This window comes from Octopus sinensis, linkage group LG14 (assembly GCF_006345805.1).
Source record: "Octopus sinensis linkage group LG14, ASM634580v1, whole genome shotgun sequence".
NCBI lineage: Eukaryota > Metazoa > Mollusca > Cephalopoda > Octopoda > Octopodidae > Octopus > Octopus sinensis.
This window is the reverse complement of record NC_043010.1, coordinates 64,693,422-64,711,691: the sequence shown is the minus strand read 5'-3', so window position 1 is coordinate 64,711,691 and position 18,270 is coordinate 64,693,422. Positions and strand designations below refer to the sequence as shown.

The 18,270-nt window shown below is 33.6% G+C and overlaps 2 protein-coding genes across 3 annotated transcripts in view; both read left to right on the top strand.

The window, feature by feature from the left end:
• LOC115219452 (receptor-type tyrosine-protein phosphatase epsilon-like) overlaps positions 1 to 10,155 on the top strand; it is a 13,740-nt gene extending 3,585 nt beyond the window's left edge. The window contains exons 3-6 of the mRNA XM_036509408.1: positions 3,682 to 3,860; positions 4,795 to 4,930; positions 7,032 to 7,181; positions 10,069 to 10,155. Of these exons, the coding sequence (XP_036365301.1) occupies positions 3,682 to 3,860; positions 4,795 to 4,930; positions 7,032 to 7,181; positions 10,069 to 10,155 (552 nt within the window). The remainder of the gene's footprint in view (positions 1 to 3,681; positions 3,861 to 4,794; positions 4,931 to 7,031; positions 7,182 to 10,068) is intronic.
• Positions 3,678 to 18,270, top strand: part of LOC115218885 — a 28,128-nt gene continuing 13,535 nt past the window's right edge. The window contains exons 1-7 of one of the 2 annotated variants that reach the window (XM_029788879.2): positions 3,678 to 3,860; positions 4,795 to 4,930; positions 7,032 to 7,181; positions 7,389 to 7,441; positions 10,947 to 10,987; positions 13,167 to 13,292; positions 16,790 to 16,927. In XM_029788879.2, coding sequence (XP_029644739.1) covers positions 10,967 to 10,987; positions 13,167 to 13,292; positions 16,790 to 16,927 — 285 coding nt within the window. In that variant the 5' untranslated portion in view covers positions 3,678 to 3,860; positions 4,795 to 4,930; positions 7,032 to 7,181; positions 7,389 to 7,441; positions 10,947 to 10,966. The remainder of the gene's footprint in view (positions 3,861 to 4,794; positions 4,931 to 7,031; positions 7,182 to 7,388; positions 7,442 to 10,946; positions 10,988 to 13,166; positions 13,293 to 16,789; positions 16,928 to 18,270) is intronic. The other variant, XM_036509134.1, reaches the window with a different exon arrangement.

The window sequence follows — 18,270 nt, the reverse complement described above, 5'->3', positions numbered from 1 at the left end:
TTATTGATTCAGGAATTCACCGTAGAATTCATTTATAGTAACCTACTATTTTTAGATATCCACATAAAACAATACAATTCTGAGATAACGGATACTTGGAGAAGACTTTATATTAGGAAGAAAATTATGAAAATATTTTGAGACGAAAAACGATTTTATTTAAAGGAGGCTTAGCTGCTGTTTCTAAAACATGCCATTACGACTTTCTAATGCATATCGCAAGCATTTCATGTATATTGAGACATGAAATTCAGTTATGTAGCGACCTAAAGGGGGCTCAGTTTGATACATTGGTACGGGGTATAAAACTGAATCTTCTCTAAGTTTGGAGCCTTACAATAAATTTAGTAAGTATCGTTGGAGAGATCCGAGGAGAGAGAGACACAGATATAATTTGGCAACGTCGTTTTCATGATAAAATACCTATTTCCTTTGAAACATTATATATCATTTGAACGTTCGGGATGTGAACTTTGTTCTTATGTATTTTAAATCAAAATCTGACACTTACTTAAGATATCAGAGTCCCCCGAACGCCCTGGTATTTCCACCCATATACAAAGTTTATCCCGTATTTCTTTCTTTTTTTTTTACTTCTGACCAGTAGCCCTCAATCTAGTTCAATGAGCGTGAGCGCTATAACTTAAGTTCTGTCAATAGTTACGCATGCATGTAGAGCAATGTTTTAGGTTTATTTTGATATAAATATCGATAGTGGTAGGTCAGATAATCGTTACAAAATATAAAAGTGTATATCAACACCTGTTAAAATGTAAACGTTATGATAAAAAAATCCGACTGTATTCAAATTGAGGAAAAAAATTCAAAAATATCACATCGGATTTAATGGAGGAACATGGCCTAGTGGTTAGGGTAGTGGAGTCGCGGTCGAAAGATCCCGGATTCGAATCTCAGATATATGTGTTTATGAGCGAAACACCTAAGCTCCACATGGTTTCGGCAGAAAGTAATGGCGAACATTTGCTGACTCATTCGCCACAACCTTCCCAAACTTTTTACTGTTGCAGTTAGCAGCTCACCTGTAACGGACCGGTGTGTCATCCAACTGGGGAACATATACGCCAATGAAACAAGGAAACCAGCTCTTATGAGCCAGGCATGGCTCGACAAGGAACAAACAACAACATACATCGGATTTTAATAGAATAACATATTCATTGCACAATATAATTTTTATTGACAAAATAAATCAATATTACTATAAGAAATAAGAAACTAACTTGTACAAGAATATGCGAGAGGTAGAATTCATACGTCGCTCAGTTCACATCGATAGGGAATAAACAACATTATCAGTATGACGATTACATGTTAATTTGGGACTCTAAAGGCTCTATTTAACTCAATTTAGTGCGAATTCTCGTAGAAATGTTTCCTTAACAATTAATTTGTTCGTTTCTTGAAACTGTGAATCAAAATCGATATTTCAGTCCATGAATTCGTCTTGCGTATGACCTTTCACTATCAGTTTCGAGAATAGCATCAATATTTTTTAATTGTAAGAAAAAAAAAATGTCAGTACGCAGTCCTCATTTTTCACTTTGCGCTTTTTCGTCATACTTTGCCAGGATCGGCAATGACCACGATGATTTAGTAAGAAATTTCATTCTGATGGTATTACAACCTTAAAGAAATTATGCTATTTTCTCAATGAAAAGTGATGATAAAATATTTAATTTTTTATTCTTAACGATGATCTGACCTACTACCATCAAGTTTTATATCAAAATAAGGCTAAAATATTAATCGACTTGCAATTATAATTTTAAACAAAACCTGAGTTATGGCACATGAGCGCATTGAGCTAGAGCGATGGCTGCCATTCAACAAATAAAGAAAAAGCCGGAACATACTTTGAGAATACATGAAAATCCAAGAGTGCTTAAGACACACTGACATTATATGTAACTGTCGGATTGTAATTAAAACTATATGAGAAGGAAGTCCACATCAAAAGCATTCAAATAGTATATAATTCTTTGTGGACAACATTTATTTTGACATGAAAATAATAAAGAAAATAACGTGCTTATCGTGTTTAAACTGTGCTTGTTTCCATTGTACAGTGTTCTATAATGACACCTATTACAAGTGGGTTTTCTCTCCAAATAAATGTTTCCATGAAGTATAAAAACAAGAATCTGTTATATTGTATAATCTACCCTATAGAGTAAAAAGAAATTCCACTGTCAAACGGCAACTTACTTTGTGAATGTATGAGGAAACATAAGCAACAAACTGAGGAAAATTCTAGAGTAACTGCAACTTCAAAATTTTGTGATTTTTTTAATTGTTCATGAGATGAACCAAAATATTGCTAAATCTAATCAACTATTTAATGATAGTCGCAGACTGAAGTCAACGATTTACTGAAATGAATAAACGGTTAAAACTTTCTGGACAAACCGGTCAATGAAAGAAAAGGAATTGAAAGCAATGATCACAGAATTAATTTGTTTTTCGTTTTATTCTCTAACAAACAGTTAACATAATTTTACACTAGCACTCGTATGTGCACACAAACACGCGCACAAACATATATGTATACGTGTATATAAATATATGTATATATGTGTATGTGTGTGATCGTGTGCGTATGTGAGTGTGCGTGTGCCTGTGTGTGTGTTTGTGCGCGCGTATGCCTGTGTGTTTACATGTGAATGTGTGTGAGTGTGTGCGTGTGTGAGTGCGAGCATGTGTGAGTGTGTGTGTCTGTGTGTGTCTGTGTGTGTGGGTCGGTGGGTACGTGTGTGTGTGCAGGTTGAGTGGCTTAGAGCACTCACGATCGCGTTATAGTGATTTTGATTCCCAGACCGGTCCTGAGTGTATTTTTGAACAAAACATAATTTCACTTGCTTCTCTCTGCTGGGCATTAAATAATGAACCCTGTGACAGACTACGGAAGAGTTACGTTTGCCTGCGGCCTAGACAGTTTGGCTGGTATCATTTAAAATGTAGAAGAATATCAGCATCAAAACTGTGACCAGCGATGTACAACAATATCCGATAGACAGGTCGACAAAATTATATACACACTAGTCATTTCTCCCGAAAGTCTTCTTCGGACGGGACTATTTGATAAATAGTTACACATTCAAAGACTTATTTATAACATTCCAATGACACATAGCGGTAACAGCAATCAGATTTTATCTTTTAATTAATATAATAGCATCTCTGATATATTCATAATTATTCTACATTGGCATTGCTTCGGACTAGGGCATTGCTTCGGATAAGGTCAACCTTTGATCATGACAGACATTCAAGCATTCACTACCCTGCCTTTTGTATATCCACCACTACGCTACTCAATGTTTTATTTATAGATTCTGCAATTTGATTTGATTGAGTTAGCTGCTTTTTCTAGATGCTTGAGTGATTGCTTAAATGTTCCCTCGTTTTAGGTTGTAGGTCCGATTTTTCTCATTGATGCAAGCACTAATATAGTTTAAAGTTTACATTTAATCAGAAATATATTATTTCGTTTTGAAAATGTTATCGAGGTATGAAACGATTTGGTTGGTGTTTAATAATAAAAAACTCTCAAAAGTAACATCATTAAAAAGTATATTACAACAGTATTATGTTGCTTTATATGTGCTTCATTATATTCGCGCATCACAATTCTTTTCAAACATTTTTTCGTTTTATTTACAGACTGATGTTTATTTACAGACAGGTGTTTCTCAGAATGAAAATGAAAGTTGGACAATCGATCAATTCTTCTTTAGAAAATGGCCAGATCATGACATTCCACAACATGCAGAATATATATTAAACTTTATACATGCTATTAAGAGCATGGATATAAAATACCCTGTGGTCGTACATTGCAGGTTTGTAACTATAATTATTTAAACCTGATTTATATTTTATATATTTATATAGATAAAATTATATTTATAATAAGCATAATTTATACTCTGTATAGAATGATATGTTGCTTCTCTTTTCCCAATTTCTGAAAGAGGATCAATACAGGCAGAGATGAATTTGAAGCTGTCTGTAAATATACCCACGTAGCGTTGTTTATATTTCATACTACTCATTTGAGAAGCGAGAAATAAAAATAATGCTTATGAATGTGCGGTTGTTTAGTTGTCTGTGTTTTAATAACATCATCTTAAAAGTTTGAAATGTTTTGTTATTATTCACTGTGCTTTGTAGTAAAAATATATTCCTAAGGTGTAAGATTCCACGAATATTTTGCCTAAACTGAACCAAATGGTGTTCTGAAAACTGTTACTACGTATGCCACCTTTTGTTTAACAATAACATTTATAAAGTTTTCAGAATCAACTTACGTTTAATCAAAGAAAACATTTTAACTCATAACATCACGTCAACAAAGAGGTCAAATCTACAAACCGAGATAGTTTAAGAAATAGAAACAATCGCAGAGAAATTACCAAGGGTTGCCTCCTAGGTCATAATAATGTAGGTATATGTGATGTAGTGAGTCAAGAAACTTTAACTAACATTGTCATAAGTCAGAAGAATCTGTGATGTTGATAATGATTGTTTTCACCCCTATAGAAAAATTTATTTTAAAACTGTTTTGGCTGATGGTACGAAATATAGTGCTAGGTACATTACTGCAAATTTAGGATCCCATTTCTACTAACATTCAACTCTTCTATTTCCCTACTCTTGAGTAAACCAAAATAACTGGTTTATGTTCTCTAAGCCTAATCCATGTATTTATTTTGTTATTCATTAAATTGTTGGAAGCAATCATAGACATTTTATTGTCCTTGACCCTTCTTTCAGTGCTGGTGTCGGTCGTACCGGAACTTACATTTGCATTGACATTCTTCTCAATGAAATGTTGAGTGGTGAAGCTATTGATGTATTGGCATGTGTTACGAAGCTTCGGGAGGAGAGGATGCATATGGTCCAGAAAAGGGTGAGTTAATGACAACGTAAATAAGAAAAAATACTTAGTCTAATAGCTTGTAACTCTCAGGGACTCTCCCTTTTATGGGCTTGCTTTCATCTTCTTTCAGCGGCAATGGTCATTGCTGTTATCTTCTATAATTTGGCTATTTCTTGAGAGGCGGTGAACTGGCAGAAATTTCCAATACCAGGGAAAATGGCTTGCAGGATTCGTAATTGCCTCTGCACTCTTATTTCAAAAGTACCTGTTTGGTGTTGAGATTTAATCTTTTTTTAACCCTCACATTTCTCTCTTTCTCTTTCTCCCTCTCTTTTTCACTAGTTTGTGCTTTCCAATCAAAATTCCAGTCTTGTGGCGTTGTGACCCACTGGGATTTATATTAAGAGTGCATGTGTCTGTGGAATACCATTACGTTTACTCTAATTTTATTGTTGGAAGTCAGTTGCTTATCGTCAGAATCAACAGAGGAAGCAGCACAGAAATTCTGAAGTATTTGTGAGTGAGTCGTTCTTCAGTTATAGCTGTTATGAGAGTATAGAACATAACTATTGCTACAATTCCATAGTTTGTTTTGAGTTGAGACAGTTACCATCAAGACACATATAATCCCTGAAACAAATTTATCTCTCATAAAATACGATAATTTTCAGTTCTGTATTTAAGAGATGAGGAATTTTGTACATTATTTACATTTGACGGATATTTGTCGTCATCTTCTTTGTTGTTAACGCAACGTTTCGGCTGATATACCCTGCAACATTCATCAGGTGTCTTGGTGAAATTTCGAACCTGGGTTCTCATTCGTACACACACGCGCGCGCACACACACACACACACACACACACACACACACATATATGACAGTTCTTTAAGTTTCCATCTACCAAATCCACTCACAAGGCATTGGGTACGAAGGTATAGTAAAAGACACTTGCCGAAGATGCAACGCAGTGGGACTGAAACCGACACTATGTAGTTGGTAAGCAAGCTACTTACACATATTTTTGAATTCTACTAAATTCCTCAACAAATTATGTGCCTGGTGACCATGGGATTGGAAAGACATTGCGCCTCGGTAAAATATTTCAACTTTAGTTTTTATATTAAGTCATGCATGAACACTGAGTGTTTGTTGAAGGTTGTTGTTTTGCATATAATCCTCTCTAGAGAATAAGAGCGCGCGTGTGTGTTAATAAATAACTTCTAGCCACGGAAGCAGTATTTATACCGAATGATAATCTTTATATTCTAAATAAGGAGGATGTATTGTTAGAACAACATTACTGCGATATTCACCTTCAGAGAGAGCCTGTAATATATGTACAGAGCTAAAAGCACAGTGCAATTGATAAGTAGTAGTGGAAATGCTAGCAGAGGACAATGGATAAGAATAAGTCGTGGAAATTCTAGATCACATAATTTCAGTAGTAGGAGATCTGCTTAGTGTGTACCAGCCAAATCTCATTACCAACAATATATGTCGAAAAATAGTAACTGCTAAGTCACTAAGATTTCAGTTAGCCGGCTGACACTTGAAAAAAGAAACCATTAAATCAGAAGCAGTATTAATATCAAACGTTGATGTATTGACTGGCATGTAATGGCCATGCGCCTGCTGCTGAAAAAGGACCCGCCACACATGCTACTAGATCACGATTACTAACGATATGTCTGTGCTTTTAGCACCGTGTGTCTGCATGGAATGACCTTTCAGAGCAAATACTACAGTAACACGGTATTCTAACAAGATATTCGCGTTATGTAGTATATAAATACTGGCATTATTTAATACTTTTAAGACCTTCTCTATCTTCAGATACATATATTGTTGGAAAACGTCAAATCCACACCGTTTCTTACATTCTCATTCAAACCTCAATTTGTAACGTCTAAATACGATTTATATCAGTTCAAACTAATAATTGTATTGATCTCACCTAATCACTTCATCCTTCAAAAGAATATTTGCATGAAACAAAGGAGTTCTCTTCTCTTTACCAAACTTGTGACTACGAAACATAATGAATGATATCTATATCAAAATCCATTGTTTACTGACAACAGTGTTCGTGCAATTTTAAACTGATCCGTCTCTTTTTCTTTTTCTTAGATACAGTTGGAGTTTATATATGATGTTTTAGTCGAGAACATTCTCACCGGAGATTACGACATCGATGTCAGTAACATTCCAGAAGAATTCTCTAGAATAAAGGAAACTGATAATTCATCAAGAGTATCAATTTTGGAGCATCAGTTTCAGGTAAGCCGGAAATGTAATTGCGACTGAAGACGTGATCAATTCTTATTGAAATCAATAGAAAAATCAACCATCGATATGCCTTAATACCCTGTTTCATCATAATCTTATATAGTTTATATTTCATAAATATAATTAATTTCCCGTGAATGTATGGATCTAATATTTGTATTGTTTAAACTAGACATCCATTTTCTATATAATTTCAAGGATGTGATTAATCAAAAGTGAACATACATGAATTGAACTTTGCTTAAAAGAGGGTAAGTTATAAATATATACAAAGTAAATAATAAATGCATGGCAGTATTCATTGACACCTTTCTCGTTATAGTTTCTGAGTTAAACACATACAAAACTGGTGCTGTTTACTGATAAAGATAAACGCCTTAAACTATAATATTATTTGAAGCATGAAATCTTCGTTTCAATCGGCTTATGTAAATTACAGCATAAATTCGTAGGAATTAACTAACACAGATATTTACAGTGCTTTTTCCACTTGAATACAAAGCGAAGGAATTTCAGTTTTATTTCCAATTCTTGTATCCTCTAAGTATGTATGTATGTGTATGTATGTATGTATGTATGTATGTATGTATGTATGTATGTATGTATGTATCTATCTATCTATCTATCTATCTATCTCTCTACCTATTTATCTATATATATATATATATCTGTCTATCTATCTATCTATTTATCTATCTATCTATCTATCTATCTATCTATCTATCTATCTATCTATCTATCTATCCATCTGTCAGTCTGTCTGTCAGCCTGCCTGATTACCTGCCTGATTGCCTGCCTATCTGCCCACCTGTCTGTCTGTTTGTTTATCTGTATATATGTATTTTTCAAAAATACGTACATACATTGTTTGCATATAAAATTTTATACGAAACTTACATATGTTGGGCAGCAAAGCCAGAGGAAAAACATTGGGTGACGAAAAAATGGCCGTAACAAACATTAGTTCCAGGGTCAATTAATGTGTTTAAAGAGCCTTTAGTTCAACCGAGTAAAATCACCCTATCTCCATTCCGTTTCATACTTGGCATTTTGAAGCAGTTTGTTAAAGCTCTGGATAACGATAGACCACACTTTCATTGTATCTGCAACACATTTCCCAGTCTGATCAAGAAAATGATAAACCTAGAGTATTTGATAGATCTCAAATCAGAAAAATGATCGAAGATATGAACTTTGCAATCTCTATAACTTGCATTGAAACAACAGTATGAAATTCATTTTAATAGTTGTTAATGGCATTCCGCGCAACAAGAAAGCAGCCACATATGCCAAAATAGTTGACAACTTGCTGGGGAACATTCAAAATTTGGGAGCAAATATGAGTATAAAGCTGCACTATCTCCACAGTCACCTTCCTAAATTTCATTAAATTTTTTGTGACCCAAATCATGAGCAGTGAGAACGCTTTCAAATGACGCCACTCCGCTGGCTAAGCGAGCAGGTCAGCAGGGATCGCCAACCCCCTCCCCCTACCGCGATTCTACGACCGCGAGTCCGCTGCCCTAACCACTGGGCCATTTCGCCTCAGCATACACACAACACACCACACACATATATATATGTATATATATATATATATATATATATATATATATATATATATATATATATATGTATGTATGTATGTATGATGTATGTATGATATATATATGTATGTATATATGAAATCAAATAATGTTAAGGACGACATATTTGAGTTATATTTATTTTCAGTAAAGTCAATGACAGGGACGTACCTATAATGAAATTGTTCACATACCACTTATAGTTATTTTCCATCACCGAAAAATGCACTATATGTAAATAAATATTACACATTAACACGCCCCAACCCTATTCTGCTTTCTGTCCCTCGCTAGTTTTCTCCTTCTCTGCATATATATATATATATATATATATACATATATATATATTTATATATATTCATGTATGTATGTATATATATATGTACACTAATTTACTAATTATTTAGTCATTTTATTTCACTTACATTACTCTGGAATTGTTCTATGAACCCATTATGTAAACAATTCTTAACATAATGCATGAACAGAACCCCTTTCCTCTGTTCACCGGTATGAGATATAGTAATCACAGTCTCATTACTGTCAATTGTATTTTTACTATTATTTTAACGTGGAAAATTTTCATTAACTTTTAGTACATACTTTTATTGTAAGTAAAATATATTAGTATTCGATAGAAATGCATAAGTGCAATTTTTATTAATATATCAATGTCATCTGAAACATTCACTATTATCAGGACCTTATAAATATTTTGACACATGTACATTCATGTAACTGTTAATACGCATTTCGGTAAAGAAACATTAACTTTTCAAAGTTGTACAGACTGGCAATATATAGATATTGGTAATTGACTCGACACATGTACGTATAGAATACTAATTCTACCGAACAGATTTTGACGAAAAGAAACGTTAGCTCTAATGAAAAAATGAAAGTTAAAAATTGAATAATGTAAAATAAAGAAACTCACGATATTTTCTCTTGCGCAACCAACTACGCAATTTTGAGGGGAGGAGAGCAAGTGAACTACATTGATGGGACTAGTACTTTATTTTTCCCAACCCGAAAATGATAAAAGACAAAGTTGACCTCAGTGACATGTGAAATCTGAATGCGTCAAAGATTGCACCAGATAACCTCCTGAACAGTTTTACAGCACAAATTATTAATATGTACAGTTCTCTCATTTGCTATAAATTGTGGACGAATTAATGTAATAGTAAATTATTTCCTCCCTATATTCCCAGTTAATTTCCATAGATATGTTTAATTTTAATTTCTTCTCTAAATCAATAATCATCTGACTTTTCCAATCAATTTTTCAGTCAGTGCTCACATCGAATCCTGAGAACATCCTGTGCAAAGTTTTCACAGATTTAGAATATTGTTACAACATCTCTAGTGTTATATAATAACACATCGTAATATAAGCAAGTACAACATAGCAGATTCGAGACATTGAATCATTTTGAACCCTCAAAACATATAGCAATGATGTTTTTAAGCCATAGTTAGTAACAAGTGCTGCACTTTATGAAACCGTCATGCTTCTCGTCACACGTCTCTGTTCTTGTAAGAAAAGAATAGTATGTTTGTGATGATGCACCAAAGGACAAATCGTTGATGCATAGGCTAACCAGTTTGCTGGGGTTTTCGTAGAAATTTGTAATGATATATTCTAATAACAAGTGACAACGTGATCTTCAGCGTCAAGAATACCAAGATCCCTAGTAATTCTTCGAGATAAGATTTGCACAATGTACCATCCGAAGAGAAAACCTACACTTTCTACTTTCAGAGCTCAATTTCACCATTTATCTTTTTACTAAGACAAATATGTTCATTGTTATGTTGGGCTTGGTATAAACAAGATCAAAGAAATATTTTCTACGTTTCTGATGAAACAATATCTTCTTTTTATCAGTATTCAGATTTGCTTTTAAATAACATCGTGACTAAAACATTTTCAGCAAAGCTTAATACATTAAGAATATACTTTATAACTGAATAAGTTTTAACATGTTACACGTATAGTGACGATCAGCATGCATACCTCTGTTCTATTTGAAACTGGACCTTGTATGCATAATAATTCTAAAAATCTATTTTATGAAATTCAATAATACAGGTATTTATCATGCTCTATGTTAATTTTCTAGAAAATAATCGTTTTACTTTGGTTTGTTTTTTTCATAAATGGAAGATGAGTTAGCGAAATTCAATATGAACGGGGTATTCATCGATGTAAGTAAATTATTATTTTTCTTTTAAACTTTCAACACTCGCTTCTCTTCTGCATAAGTTAAACTTTTCTTCTCCCTCGTTTATTGATATTTTTACTTCTGTATGATGGTAAATCCGAAAATAGTTAAATAAAATTAAAACGTATATTACATACCTTCATTTCGAATTCTTTTTTTGATATTATTTTACTTGAAGAAAATAGTTCCTGGCTACAATAAATGAATATAGGTAACAAAATTAGAGATTCATTCACTCCTATCGTTTACAGCATTACTGAGTTTAACATAATCTCTCAAATATCTCCCTCATTAACCTATACTCTTTCCATCTAAAGGCATCGTCATAAAATATTCCAACAATCTTTAATACCTAAATCATCAGTTGTTTCGCTTTAATATTATTTTCTGAGAGCAGAACAATTTCAAATATAGAGATTTGTCAGATCTCCGTTGATTCAGGTGATAGGTTATGGTCATATCAGTGCCTAAATAAAACGCTTCTATGCTGTCATCACTTTGCCCATCGTATATGTGTAATTTATATACATATTCCTGTTACAAACACGGGTCCTTTATCCATGCACATTACGAACGAATCTGTTTCTTTGAATATATATATATATGAATATATATATATATATATATATATATATATATATATATATATATATATATATATATCTACGGAGCAAATAATTCAGAAGAAAATATTTGCGAAGTTATTATTAACTCTATTATTGTATAGTGTAACAATTTCAAAATGACAACACAATTAATAATATAGGCGATTGCAAGCCCCCAAAAGTCATTAAATAGCGAAGGATAAAAATTAATCAAAGGACATACTAAGTATGGATACCTGCTGGATGTAACTGTCAAATCTCTTATTTAAATCGCTAAAATACACTATTTTTAGCAACATAAATCAACCAAATGTTACACTAGATAATAATAGTCAATGATATCTTCGCAAATATTTTCTCTTGAATTATTTGTTCTGTGTTGAAATTATTTTCACAATGGTGGCTGCCATGATTCGGCGCAAAACGATTCAGTTGCAGCGTAGACTTCAACGTGACGGGTTGGGGCTCTCCTTCATGGTAACGCGTGCTGAGGGAGGTGAGACTATATTGCCAGTCCAGAAACCGGTCCACGTGAGTCCAAATACTTGAATTATGCTGAAAGATTGTCTTAGCCCGTTTGCCTTCGGGCGGTTGATCTCTGTAGTTATTATCAGTGTATCATGGCGATTCAAATATGAGTTTGACTGTCATTTCCAGCAGGTAGACATATATAGTATGTCCTTTGATTAATTAATCTATATATATAAAACTGTAGTTGTGTGAGTGTCTGTCCCCTTCGATTTAGATTCCTAACTACTCCCACATTTCGCGGTCCAGTTTAACCAAATTCGGGTATCTTATAGTCGTGATTCATATCGAGCCCGTCTGAGTATTAGCGCGCGTCTACGATGAGTCTACGATTTAAAAATAATTTAACATAATTTTTTATTCCATTTTAATGCATATTTTTTCGTGTGTCGATGGCGGCGGAGTTGGCGTCCACGCTCACACCTGCACCTGTGGGGAAGGGAGTGTAAGGAAATCAACGTCGTAATGCGTTGTCAAGGAGACCAGCGTTCTTTTAGAACAACGACTTCATGGCTTGAAGACACCAAAACAGAAATGGCTAAGAAAGCGTCTACATGAGTCTACGATTTAAAAAATATTTACCACCATTTTTTTCCATTTTAATGCATTTTTTCGCTATTATATAAGGGAGGTAACTCTCTAAAAATGTCTACGATGAGTCAACGATTTAAAAAAAAAATTACCATCATTTTATATTCCATTTTTAATGCATTTTTTGCTATCCTTTGCTATAACTCTCTAAAAATGCTTATATAGTTATTTCCCTTACAAACCCGAGCAACGCCGGGCGATACTGCTAGTTATATATATGCATGTGTGTGTGTAAGCTTGTGTGTATTTGTATCACACTGTATCGTATGTGTGTACGTATATTAGTGCTACACTTGAGATTTTGGGAAGACGTCTCTCACATAAAAAAGGTACTTTGTTGCAGTAAGACATAATACAACATGAGGCGATAATAGTTCTCCCTTTTCTTTGCTTGGTTTCTTTGTTTTATAATTATCTTTCGTTTTTTTATGTATATAGGGGCCTTCATGTGAAAATGAATTTCTTGTAACGGAAATACCAGAAGAAGGTAAAACAGTATATTTCCTGAAATGCCTGATCAACAAAGGTTATCTCAATATCGTGGCATTCTTTGATCCAAGTGGGGTAAGTCTATAAATGCTTTGTTTTCACAATATTTAAAGTTATCAATGACTATCATTGTTCCTAATTTATTGTCCAAATTGTAATAATTCCAGCAGTTTCTTTCTAGAGACACTGTACAAATTGAAAGCTGATGGCTTGATCGTTAATACTAACTTTATATTAGGCGGAGAATTTCAGGTTGTTAGTTATCAGATTTTGTTAGTAGAGTTGTGTCCCCATATTAATCTCCTAAATGTTATAAAAAATTGTAATATCAAACATCAGCAATAGTATATCGGAAGGGCAGTAAAACTGGACTCTATGGATGCAAACTGAAATTAAAGCGGTAACAAAGAACAAAGGGCCAGCACGCAGTCCCGGTTGGTTAGCGCTCTCTTTTAAGGGATTCTCGTCTTTTGAGATAAATATGTGTTATGCTGTGCCAGTAACAGCTGAATATTTTATATTACGTCACAGGTTCTACGTTAATAGCAGCAACTGGAGTAAATGAAATACATTACATTACTCCAAACGGAATAAATCATTGTTATTTAATTACAGTTAATTACAGTAAATAAGGAGGTGAACAAGCGGAATCGTTAACATATCGGACAAACTGATTAATGGTATTTGTTCTTGCTTTTATATTCTGTATTCAAACATCGCTGAAATTAACTTTGCCTTCGATATTCTCGTGGGGTTGATAAAATAAAGTACTAGTCAAGTACTGGTGTCTTTCTAATGATTTAACTTTTCACCTAAAAATTGCTGCCCTTGTGTCAAAATTAGAAACATTTAATTACAACTCATACGACCGAAATCCACCCCAGATTTCTACAATGGGCTGTGACTCTTAGATACTTTTGATGTCTTGCGTTTTCAATATTTTAGGTAAACAGTCAACAAGAAACCACTCCCCCTCAGACGTAACTCATTTTCTGTTGTGTAGACTTGATCAATGGGAAATGAATTGCTTTAGCCCTGGGGCCAGAATCCGCCCGTGTCTGGAACAGAAACTATGTCCATATTAAAAAAAATAGTAGGCCACACACCTTCATCGTCTTAGAATACACAGTACTCGGCGGGCACAGAATTATGGGAATCACAGTGGAGTGATTGGAATAATAGTAGCAATTTTTATCTTCTTCCACCTTGCAATTACTGAAAAAATAAATTTATTGAGAAACGTAAATTACGGCAACAGATACTTTGATGTACGGTAGATTGTATCACACTTTTAGCTTTAAATACCTTTTAAAATCAGCCCACCTGCAAGGTCAGTAAAACAAATACCTTGTTTTCTTATAATTTAGTTATAGAAGAATGAATAGAACCAATGATCTTTGCACGTTTTCCGAAAAGTGAACGGACTGGGCGAAGGATTTTGCACGTTTAGAATGTGAAACACTGCTTGACACACTACATATTTCACACAAGAAATGCAGAAATATAGATGCATTTAAAGGAGAACAAGCGGAGAGCGGATGAAGGATATTAATTCAAGAGAGCAGAATGTCTTGTAGTACAGCAGAAGAGACAAAGGGGTGTTAAATGTTATGTGTTATCTGAAAATTACTTGGTAATAGGTTATCGCTAAACGAATCATTGCCGATTGTTTGAACGGCTTTAATTTTGGATGCAATGTAAGATGCTTGTGCTTAGTTGTTTCAGTGTTTCCTATAAAACAAGCGAATAACTTGTCTGTAACCATGTTGTAAATTTATTGTATAGGTGAAAGTGACCAAGTATATCAGCATTGAATAATCTCTTCAATGTTATTATTCAAAGAAAAAATGTCTGGAATCAATTATTTAGATATAGGGCGTATCGTGTCTCCGTCCACAACATTTAGGTGAAATCTGTGGTATAATCTCCATATAGGTGTGTGTGTGTGTTTATTTGTGCGTGTGTGTGCATATGTGTGTGTGTGTGTGTGTGTGTGTGTGTGTGTGATGTAGTCATTACTGTTTTAATTGTTGTTCTGTTGGACGTAGTAGTAAGATTTTTGGAATATTACCAGAATTTCATGTCAACCAGTATTAATAGACTAAGGCTTAGATGAAGACCCATAAACGCAAGTTGCATAGGCGTGTCTATTCATTATGATTCTGATCCAAGAAAAGAGAAAATAATATAAATGAAAGAACAGTAACTTAACTTTTCACATGCAATACACAGTCGGCAGGAGAGAAACGTGTAATATATTATTTTAGTGAACGTTCTGAAGCAATAACTGTGAGGTAATAAATAAGCGTACATATTTCTACTCCTTCTGAGGACAAAGATTTGGCTGTCAAAAATGAAAATGTTCATCACGAGGAACGAGATTATTGTAAACAATTTTTCCTCTTAAGGTATTGAACTTGATAGTGACAATCAGTCGCTGTCTGAGTCGCAGAAAACGTGCTTTTAGCAAAATAGGACAGACTGAAGACTGTTGAGAGAGCGCGGCAGAGAGTAACTGGGGAAAAAGAGAGAGAGATAGAGAGAGAGAGAGAAAAGAGGAGATGTGAGAAAAAATTCGCTATAAACGAAGAAATTAAAAAGGCAGTGCAATGCGGAAACTAAGAAAAAAGAAACAAAAATACATATCTAGCAGAAAATGTTTAAAATATTCTAATTATAAAAGTAAAACGAAATTTCAAAATATATTGATGAAATAATGTGAGAGGAAACCACATTCATAAAGCAAGAAAGAGTGGTACACTTCCAAGGGAAAAAAGATAAGATACTCCTTTGTAAAATACCAATATTTTCATTTTGTTGCAATAGTATGAGATTGACATAACTGTATGAAGGTATAACTTGATGTGAATTAAGTCGATATCATGTTGGAAAGGAAAGCGTTTGATGTTTCTGGCAACGTACTTCTTCAGTAAAGAGAAAAGAGTTGTGTTTTCTTTCTGATTGAGATGTTCTCTCATTTAATGATTGCAAATATTCAAATCTATTAAAAAAAAAAAATAGAAAGTTATGTCTAGAGGGGAAGTCCTGTTACAGGTATATACTGTATTTAACTGTATCAATCAGACAGGAGGCACACCTCTTTTCTCTTTTCTGAAGAAGTACATTGCCCGAAATAGTCAGACGCTTTCCTTTCCAACATGATATTGATTTAATTCACTTCAAGTTATACCCGCATACAGATATGTCAATCCCATACTATTGCTACAATATGAAAATATTGGTATTTTATAAATATTTTCTGGTACTATTTATAAACATTTTCTAGTGTCTAATTAACCATTAAAAATTACAATTTTTTTCAAAATAATAGCTGATTACTTATAATATTCTGATTGGTGTGGGACGATTTCTGAGTATGTTATATGAGAGGAGTTATTTTTTTAATAGCAAATTAATATTACGACATGACTACTTAAGGAGCAGTTCAGTCAGCTATATAATGTAGAACTTTGCCGCATTAAACATTTCCCAACTTTGGTTGTAAATATATGAACACACTTATCATATAACATATTAACTGATATTAATATGTCTTCTTTTTCTCCACATAGGATCCACCTAATTACTTGCCAAGAACACTGAACGAATCAATTAAACTGGGTCAGTATCTCATAGAACTAGTTAGTGTTGAGGATAAAGGTATATGTATACACAGTGCTTTAAAGGTTAGGTTCCATAACAAGAAAATGGTAAGTGTTTAGTTTTTCAGACGTTTATAATATGATTCCACTTTTGAAAAGAAAATTATAGCATAATGAAAGCAATATCTTACGTTCCAATTTGTATTATATTCTATTATAGTTTGTTGAGTCATGATAACAACCCAAAAATTACATTTTGTCGACGTGGAGAAAACCAAGAAAAATCATACAATGAAACAGGGTACGTTATGTAGCGGTAGAATATATTGATGTTCGGGAGAAACAAACAAAAATATTGTATTCGGTACCGCAGTCTTAGACAATAATGGATAAAACTAGAAGCAAGCCAGAATTGTGAGCTTTCATACCTGGATGTTATTATAGCATTACGAAATACAAAAAAATAAGAACTATTATAATCATACACCAGAGATTGACAACCATTTACCTGGAAAATGCTAAATATTGATGTAAAGGTTCGCCAGAGAAGGATATACATCTTAATCAATTTCGTATATATATATATATAATATATATATATATATATATGTATGTATTGTATGTATGTATGTATGTAATATATATATATATGTATGTATGTATGTATGTATGTATGTAATATATATATATATGTATGTATGTATGTATGTATGTATGTAATATATATATATATGTATGTATATATATAAATATATATATATGTATTTATGTATATATGTATGTATATATATAGGTATATATATAAATATATATATATTTATTTATGTATATATGTATGTATATATATAGGTACTCTTTTACTCTTTACTCTTTTACTTGTTTCAGTCATTTGACTGTGGCCATGCTGGAGCACCGCCTTTAGTCGAGCAAATCGACCCCAGGACTTATTCTTTGTAAGCCCAGTACTTATTCTATCGGTCTCTTTTGCCGAACCGCTAGGCAATACAGAACCCTGAAGACACTAAGCACCTGCAATGTGAGCTGGACGAAATATACAAGTGGGCTGAAAAGAATAGCATGCAGTTCAATGCTGAAAAGTTTCAAGCTTTATACTATCAGCATGCAAAACTGAATGCAATACCCAATGAATACACTGGACCCGGAGGGATTGCAATCCCAGAGGCACAATCAGTGCGTGACCTGGGTATTCACATGAGTGATGACGCGACCTTTCATGTACATGTTGCTAAACTGACAATGAAATGTAGACGGCTGGCTGGATGGATTCTTAGAACCTTTAGAACAAGAGAACAAGAAACTATGATGGTCCTCTGGAAGACACTTGTCCTAAGTCACTTTGACTATTGCTCTCAGCTATGGTCACCATCCAGTGTCAAGTTGATCACAGAACTTGAGGCGATCCAACGAAGCTACACGAAGAAGATAGCCTC